This window comes from Macrotis lagotis, chromosome 2 (genome assembly GCF_037893015.1).
Source record: "Macrotis lagotis isolate mMagLag1 chromosome 2, bilby.v1.9.chrom.fasta, whole genome shotgun sequence".
Taxonomy (NCBI): domain Eukaryota; kingdom Metazoa; phylum Chordata; class Mammalia; order Peramelemorphia; family Peramelidae; genus Macrotis; species Macrotis lagotis.
Window position 1 is genome coordinate 25,959,490 of NC_133659.1, and position 9,057 is coordinate 25,968,546.

Genomic DNA, 9,057 nt, shown 5'->3' on the forward strand with positions numbered 1-9,057 from the left:
TGCAAGGCCTCTCTCCCTCTGCTAAGAATAAAGGGTAAGAATAGTCTGTCTTTGTTTTAATGATTTTTAACCGTGAGAGGGCTTTTACTAGGAGTATGAGCTCTTAAGAAGGAATATTCCATCACATTGGAGGAGAGAAATTAGAGAAACACGCTGGGGTCTCCCACAGAAATGAGGTGACAAGAAGTTAACACCAACGAGGCAAGGTCTGCCGGGTGTGGAGGTCTATTCGTGGCTGGAGAGAGGGTCCCGCGGGCGCTTCTCCAAGCTCGGGGGCCACGGCTGGTTTGGGTCAGTTCCTCTGGGGGCGGCTCGGCGCACGGAGGCTCCTTGTCGCGCCAAGCTCGGGCACAGCGGTGGTCTGGGCCTGGGGCACTGCCACCTCCAGCACCCGTGCGGCTCATCATCTGCCCTCCGGGTTCTGCCAGTTTTAGCGCCTCTGGCGCCGCGCTGCCCGCTCCGGGCCCCCGCGGCTCCCCAGTCCCGGCTCTGCCCCGTCGCCTGGGCGGCCGGAGCCGAGGGTCCGGCCGGCGTCTCGCCCGGCGCCAGCGGCTCAGTCCCGGCGGGCGGCACGGCGAAGGAGGAGCCCAGGAGAGGCCCGGCCCGCCCCTTCCGGCCCCCGCCCCTCCCCTTCCGCCCCCTCCTCCCCGCGCAGCCTCAGTCGGGGCGCGCCCCGCGTCCGGGTCCGGCGGCCTCGGCGGCGCGCGCGCTGATTGGCCGGCGGGGCGGCGCAGGCGCGGCGGGGCGGCGGCGGCCATGGCGGGGTGGGTGGATTTCCAGGACGAGGAGCAGGTGGCGTCCTACCTGGAGAACTTGGAGGTGGAGTGTCACTACCACTGCTACAAGCAGAAGGACCCGGACGGTGAGGCGGCCCGGGGCCGGGAGGAAGAGAGAAGGGGCGGGGCGACCTGTCTGCCAGGCCCTGGGGCTTCCGAGAGGCGCCCTGGCCGGCCCCCCACTGCACGCCGGCGGAGTGGTCAGTGAGGGCGCGAGCCCGGCCGTGAAGGCCCGCGCACGCTCGCCCTGGACCGGAGCCGTTTCGGGGAGACCTTGAGCCATGAATCGGGTTTGGGGCCTCGGCCTCCCTTTGCTGCAGAACGCCTTCGGGTCTCCGAGCCACGGGGCAAGGACTGGGGTGCCCTGACAAGGTGGGGAGGGCGCCCCGGAGGAGCCTCCTGTTTGGGGGCCTCCTACTAAAGCTGCCCCAGACTTGGCGTTCTGTCGCCGCGGCAGCCCACTTTGCTGTGGTCTCTAAGCTTTGGAAAAGGTTTTCCTCAGCAGCCACCCTGCGACTGAGGGCGACGTGGCCACACCAAGTCCGGGACCACTCCAATGCCTTTCTTGAGTTTCTCGTTCCTTCTGCCACACAGCTCTGACTGTTGTTGCCAGGAAATGTATATTGAGTAGTGGCCCGGAGCCTGAAACTCCCGTGCAATGAGGAGCTTTTGTGTCTTTTTCTTATTTAAAAATGTCGTAGCATGAAATAGATTTCCTTTTTTTTTTTTTGCTTTTTAAAAATATTTTATTTATTTTGAGTTTTGCAATGTTTCCCCTGATCTTACTTCCCTCCCCCCACCCTCCCACAGAAGGCAATTTGCCAGTCTTTACCATCATCCAAATTGAATGTGATGAGAGAGAAATCCTATCCTTAAGGAAGAAACATAAAGTATAAGAGATAGCAAGATCAGACAATAAGATATCAGGTTTCCCCCCCCTAAATTAAAGGTAATAGTCCTTGGTCTTTGTTGAAACTCCACAGTACAGATGGTATCCTCCATCATAGATAGCACCAAATTGTCCCTGATTGTTACACTGATGGCATGAGCAAGTCCATTAAGGTTTATCATCAGCCCCATGTTGCTGTCGGGGTGTACAATATTTTTCTGGTTCTGCTCATCTCACTCAGCTTCAGTCCGTGCAAATCCCTCCACGCTTCCCTGAATTCCCATCCCTCCTTGTGAATCCTCTAAGTCTTGAATAGGCAGTGTACTGAAAGAGAACTAAAGTGTCGGGGGGAAGAATAGGGGGGGTCCACAGTATCTAAGATTGAGGCCAAGGTCTTTAGTGAACTTCGCATGGCCCTCTCATGGAGGACCCCAGTGTCCTTGTAAAATGCAGGCATTTTCCAAGTCCCTTTCATTTTTTTTTAAAATTTAAGGCAGTGGGGTTAAGTGACTTGCCCAAGGTCATACAGCTAGGTAATTATTAAGCATCTGAGATCACTTTTGAACTCGGGTCCTCCTGACTCTAGGGCCGGTGCTCTATCCACTGTGCCACCTAGCTGCCCCTCCCTTTCAGTTTTAAGACCAAATATCTCTATAAACCAGTTGGAGAACTTGGTGTTGGAAGTTATGACTATTTTCTGGGGTGGTGCAGGGGGTAGAGTATTGGATTTGAAATCAAGAACACCAGGCAGTGATGACTGACACTTGTCCATTGGTTTCTACCCTAGGTTGCTATAGGCTGGTAGATTTTCTAGAAGGGATCCAGAAGAATTTTGAAGAGGCAGCCAAGGTATTGAAATTCACTTGTGAAGACTACAACCATAGTGACAGTTGCTACAAACTGGGAGCATATTATGCAACAGGAAAAGGTAAAAAGTAGGGACCTTCTCACAGTCAACCCACACCACAAATGCTTGTCTTGTCTCCATCCTTTCTGCAGCAGCTGAAAGAGTTTCTTTGGTCACACCCACTGTGCTTAGTATAGTGCCCTTTACAGAGGTTGTCGGTGACTATATTTTTTTAATTTTAATTTTTGTAAGGCATTGGGGGTAAGTGACTTGCCCAAGGGCATACAGCTAAGTAAGTATTAAGTGTCTGAGGCCATATTTGAACTCAAGTCCTCTGACTCCAGGGCCAGTGCTCCATCCACATCATCACCTAGCTGCTCCTACAGGCTCTATCTTAAACTCAACATATCAAAATGTGAATTTATTGTCTTCCAATTTCCCTATTATTGTTCAGGGTACCACTATCTTCCTATCCCAGCTTGAAACCTAGGTTGATTCTTCATTATCTGTCACCTACCCAATATAAGCTGTTGCCAAGGCCTCATGTTTGCAATATCTCTCTGATGTATTCCCTTTTCTCTTCTGACACTATTACCATCAGTCCAGTGTAGACCCTCAGTATCTCATGCCTAGATTATTGAATTAACTGACATTTTCCTACCTCAAGTCTTTTCCCACTTCAGTTCATCCTCCATTTAGCCAACAAAGTGATTTTCTTAAAGCTCAGGACTGACCATATTATCTCTCTTCTCAGAAAGCTCCAATCATTCCAGCTCCATTCAGGAACTTCAGATAATGTTTTTTTTTTTTTTAAGTGGCTTTAAAGTGGGGTTAAGTGGCTTGCCCAAGGCCACACAGCTAGGTAATTATTAAGTGTCTGAGGCCGGATTTGAACCCAGGTACTCCTGACTCCAAGGCCCATGCTTTATCCACTATGCCACCTAGCTGCTCCCCCCCCCCCATTTTTTTTTAAATTAAAGGTAATAGTCTTTGGTCTTTGTTCAAACTCCACAATTCTTTCTCTGGATACAGATGGTATTTTCCATCACAGATATTCCAAAATCATGCCTGATTGTTGCACTGATGGAATGAGCAAGTCCATTAAGGTTGATCATCTCCCCCATGTTGCTGCTAGGGTGTATAGTGTTCTTCTTGTTCTGCTTCTCCTCAACATCAGTTCTTGTAGATCCTTCCAAGCTTCCTTCATTCAGGAACTTCAGAAGCAAATACAAAATCTTCTCTTGGACATTCCAAGACTTTTATGACCTCCCCTTCTCCCTTCAGTGATCAGTGACCCTGGCATCCTGGCTGCTCCATCTAGATCCTCCCTCTCTCATCTCAGACCTGGAATGCTTTCTCCCCATCTCCAACTCCTGAGCTCCCAGAGTTTCTTCAGACTCACATCCTATAAGAAACCATTCCCAACACCTCTTAATTCTGGTGCTTTCCCTGTATTAATTATTCCTATTTATCCTGTTCATTTGCCTGGTATCTCCCCCACTAGACTGTGAGCTGAGGGCAGGATTATCTTTTGCCTCTTTTTATGTCTCCAGTGCTTAGTTTTTGTGGTAGGTACATAGTAGGCATTCAATAAATATTTATTAATTGTGTATGTTCTCTTTGTATATTTGTATCTACTCTTCATCATCAAAAATCATTTATATTTAACTAGATTCAAATCTGTTACTTTTATGACTTGGTAATATTTTATTAATATAACACATGAGAGATATTTTCCTGTAGATCATCTCTAGTTTTTTGACTATTGGACATAATGATTTTTAAGTAGTTTTTTTCTTTTTAATAATATCCTTAGTCCTGGCTCTGATCCTTACTGTCTGTCTGTTGAATTCTCCTCTGCTTTCCTCCCCATTCAGATAAAGTGATCAGACTTGATGATCTCAAAAGTCCTTTAAAGATTCTTGAACAAATGCTACTATAATTCTTGCTCTCAAATTGAGCTTTAGATCATTCATAATCTTGTGCATTTTGAAACAAGTATAATTCTACTATTTTGAACGTTGTGACTTATTTGAGGATATGTAGATACTGTTACTGATACTAGGCACCAGAATTAATTGGTCTTTGTGTTTGGTTTTCAGTGATTGATAGAATGTTTTCTCTTGAGGATGTCCAGCAAAGTCTTCAATCTCTTTTTTCCCCCTGGCTAATTAATAATCAATTTATTAATTAGTCTAGCAAATCAATAAATTGATCCTCATTGGTCTCTCTCAGTAGCCAAGAACAAAACCATGGAATTCCCTGAGTGCTTAAATATCTTTGGAAAAGGAGGTGCCCTTAACTGGTGAAAATCCTGATTGATTAATGATTAATGAGAGGGTGGAGATTTTTTCCTTGTTTTTTTTTTTTCTTTTTGATTTTTTCAATTACATGTTGAAGTAGTTTTCAACACCCCCCCCTTTTTTTTTAAGGTTTTTGCAAGGCAAATAGGGTTAAGTGGCTTGCCACACAGCTAGGTAATTAAGTGTCTGAGACCGGATTTGAACCCAGGTACTCCTGACTCCAAGGTGCTTTATCCACTACGCCACCTAGCCGCCCCTAACACCCATTTTTTTAATAAGATTTTGAGAATCACATTTTTCTCCCTCCTTTCCCCCCTTCCTCCCCTTGGCAGCAAGTAATCTCATGTAGGTTATATTTATATAATATAATATATATATAACACCCCTGTGTTAAACATATTCCCTTATTGTGTTGTGAAAGAAAAATCAGAACAAAAGGGAAAAACCATGATGGGGGAATTAAAACAAATTTTAAAAAATTGAAAATAATATGCTTTGGTCTGCATTCAGACTTTATAGTTAATTCTCTGGATGTAGATGATATTTTCCAGCACAAGTCTTTTAGAATTGTCTTTGATCCTTGGAGAAGAATTCAGTCCATCATAGGTGATCATCTCATAAAGTTGCTGTTAATGTGTTTAATGTCCTTCTGGTTCTGCTCTCTTCACTTAGCATCAGTTCATGAGTCTTTCCAGGCCCCTCATTATTTCTTTTTTTTTAATTAGTTTTTTTTTTTGCAAGGCATTGGGATTAAGTAATTTGCCCAAGATCACACAGCTAGGTAATTATTAAGTATCTGAGTCTGGATTTGAACTCAGGTCCTCCTTATTCCACGGTCAGTGCTCTGTCCACTGTTCCACCTAGCTGCACCCCCCCCCCCCCATTTTTTTTTTTTAAAGTTTTTGCAGGGCAATGGGAGTTAAGTGGCTTCTCCAAGGCCACATGGCTAGGTAATTATTAAGTGTTTGAGGTCAGATTTGAACTCAGGTACTCTGGACTCCAAAGCCAGTGCTCTATCCACTGTGCTACCTAGCTGCCCCCTCTCCATTATTTCTTACAGAAAAATAGTCTTCCATCCCATTCATATACCACAAGTTGTTCAGTCATTCCCAAGTGATGGGCATCCTCTCAATTTCCAATTCTTTGCCACTACAAAAAGAACTGCTATAGATATTTTTGTACATGTGGGTCTTTTCCCCCTTCTTTATGATCTTTTTGGGATATGGACCTGATCACAGTTTTATTACTTTTTGGGCATAGTTCCAGATTACTTTCCAGAATGGGTGGATCTGTTCACAACTCCACCAACAGTTCTAATTGACTAAATGTCTTCAATGTCTTTTGAGAATGTGTCTCGATAATGAATTTCAGCTATTTCCATCTATTTGGACCTACAGGAATCCATCACTACCCAGGGGTCTTCAGTCTCTTAAAGAAAATATTTTATGGATGCTATTTTTTAACATCCTTGTCATTCCCAGGGACCTATTCTCCCCCCCTCCTAAAACCCTTCCTTGTAACAAAAAATATAGTTAAGCAAAACAAACCAGTTGACTGTGGTCTGAAAATGCCTTTATCACCTCATGCCTTTGCTGTGTGGTTGGCAACTTGCTTCACAATCATTCAACCCTCTGAACTTGTGATTGTTCAAAGATTTGATCAGAATTCTGGGCTTGAATGGTTGTTTAGCTTAATCTTCCTGCTTCCTTGTTCACTGTGTCAGTTCATACATATTTTCCCATAATTCTTCTCTTCAGCCCTTCTCTCTGCTTCCCCAACTGGGCTTGTCTGATTCAACAGACCTGTTATGTATAACAGAATTATTTTTCCATTCCTTATCTAAAGTTGATGTTATAACCCAGCCACATTAGGAGAAAGATGCTTCTTAGGCTAAAACATTAAACTTATTCTGTAATTAATCTGTTTTTTTCCAAGGTTTTGCTAGCAGATTTTTGTTTCAAATATTGAAGTTCTGACCTGACTTGGATTTTTTTTTCCTCTCTCTTTGCTTATAGGGGGATTAACCCAAAACTTGAAAAATGCCCATGACTGTTTTTTAAAGGCTTGTGAGAAACCTGGGAAGAAGTCAATAAATGCTTGTCACAATGTTGGACTGCTGACCCAAGATGGGCGCATCAGTGACAACAAGCCTGACTTGGTGCGAGCCCGAGACTACTATACACGGGCTTGTGATGGCAACTTTGCTCCTAGCTGCTTCAATCTCAGTGCCATGTACCTTCAGGGATCCCCAAGTGTCCCCAAGGACATGAATCTGGCTTTGAAATACTCTTTGAAAGCCTGCGACCTGGGTCACATTTGGGCTTGTGCCAATGCTAGCCGCATGTTTAAACTGGGAGATGGGGTCACTAAGGATGATGCTAAGGCTGAGGCCCTCAAGCAAAAGGCCCAGCAGCTACACAAAGAGCAAATGAAAAGTGTCCAGCCCTTGACTTTTGGGGTGTGAGATGATCAGCTTGTTCCCTGTCCCCTGAAAATACATGGACTCTTTCACAAGGATTAATACACCTTTGGTGATGAAATGTAGGGGCCGGAAAAGCCTACGGTGTGTTGGCTGCTGGTATAACTTGTACCAGGTGCTGTACTATGTTGCTTGTGAGATACTTATTTTCCTTAAAATGTCTAAATCAATATGTACTCTGTGGAGGCTGGGCTCTGACTAGATTCCCCAAAGTGGAGAGATTGGAGAATCATAGAGTGGGAGTTGGGGAAAGAAGTAACCCAAGAGGCCTGGTGAATCATGGAAGTGCCTCTCAAGTGTTTGGTTTTGTGTGTGTGTGTGTGTCTGTGTGTGTCCGCGTCCTCAAATCAACATCTGTTTGTTCCTGGGTAAGTGTTTGGAGTGTGTGTGTGTGTGTGTGTGTGTGTGTGTGTGTGTGTTTGTGTCTCCAAATCCACATCTGTTCCTGGGTGAATGGTGTCTTTTAGGGGAATTTTTCTTTGTGGAAACTTGAACATCCTGAAGTGCTCACCTTTTTCTAAGTGAGCCTTCTTTGTGCCCATCCATTTTCTGATGTCAGTCACTCATTGCAGTTGTAATCATTTCCACCTCCTAGAATGATTTTTCTAGAAAATGTTAATGATGTTCAGAGGTAATATGCAATCTAAAGAGTTGCCTGTCATCGTCATGCAACTTTGAGAATAAGGACAAGAGATGTCCAGGCCCTCTCTTCTCTTTTGAGGTCACACTGACTAACATAATGTGAAGCCAATGATCCAGACTGATCATTTGCCTTAAATGTTCACGCCCTGGATTGCTGGGTGTGTAGAATAATTCATGAAATGGTCTAAAGCAAAAGATTGTAATGTTTGAATGGAGCCATCAAAATTGTCTTGTGAATAAATTAATTTAATTTCTTATTGATTTACTAGTTAAACAAATTGTAGGTGGGGGTTAAGGGGAAAGACATTTTTAAAAAAAAGACATTTTAAAAACTGACTCTTCTGTATTTCTGGTAAAGTCTTGGTTCAGCACTAGGGGGCAGTGGACCACAGTTGTTACAGAAGATTATTTCTGTTCCTACCTGCTTTGCAGTTGCCATACATGGAAGGGACCTCTCCCATTGCCTAAAAGTTCATTTAGCAAATTGAATCATTTGCATATTATCACAGGCAGTTTCTCTTTCAGGAGCTGAGAAACTTATTCAGTGCATTCAAATAATGAAATATATATTTTGTATTATGGAAGTTAATTCAGAAGACAAATGAATAAAAATCTCACTTTTTCTTTTTTAATTCAGAAATTTTTTTATTCATTAAATTCAATGTTTTTAAAAAATCTTTGGAGACTTTTTCTCCATTTAAACTGGGGAAGGGATTAAGATGAAGTAGATTTTTCTCTCTTCTTGAGTAAATTCTATTTGCTAATTTCTGAAATTTATATATTCTCATATCCAGGTCTTTCATTATGAGAGTCGCTTGGAATTTAAAAATTCATAGGTCACATGATATAATATTGAAACCATAATTAAATAAGAATTTTCCTGAATAAGTCATTTTATAACTCACTAACCTTAATTTGATGTAGTTGTAAGGGGATAGCTTGGACTAAAATCCTTTGCTTTTTGTGGTGGATAGGGGGTAGCTTTCCAGCTGGCCACAAGAAGGAAGATTCTTTTTACCTTTCCTGTCCTCTTATATATAGCACTTATTTGGTGCTATCTAGTTTTTTATTTAGCAGTGGGGAAAATGGTGACATCTGATAGTAAATTATTTTAAATTTGT

At 43.5% G+C, this 9,057-nt stretch overlaps 1 protein-coding gene across 1 annotated transcript; it reads left to right on the plus strand.

Moving 5' to 3' along the window:
* Positions 1-750: 750 nt before the first annotated feature.
* On the plus strand, positions 751-8,197 carry COA7 (cytochrome c oxidase assembly factor 7). The gene is made up of 3 exons (XM_074221423.1): positions 751-862; positions 2,453-2,593; positions 6,831-8,197. The coding sequence occupies exons 1-3, from the start codon at positions 757-759 to the stop codon at positions 7,277-7,279; spliced, it is 696 nt and encodes a 231-aa protein (XP_074077524.1). The 5' UTR covers positions 751-756; the 3' UTR covers positions 7,280-8,197.
* The last annotated feature ends 860 nt before the right edge of the window (positions 8,198-9,057 follow it).

What these genes read in the sequence shown, in the direction of transcription:
- COA7 (XM_074221423.1), top strand. Translation starts at nt 757, where the DNA reads ATGGCGGGGTGGGTGGATTTCCAGGACGAGGAGCAGGTGGCGTCCTAC. An exon ending in CAAGCAGAAGGACCCGGACG is followed by an intron (nt 863 to 2,452) that starts GTGAGGCGGCCC and finishes TTTCTACCCTAG; the next exon opens with GTTGCTATAGGCTGGTAGAT. An exon ending in ATATTATGCAACAGGAAAAG is followed by an intron (nt 2,594 to 6,830) that starts GTAAAAAGTAGG and finishes CTTTGCTTATAG; the next exon opens with GGGGATTAACCCAAAACTTG.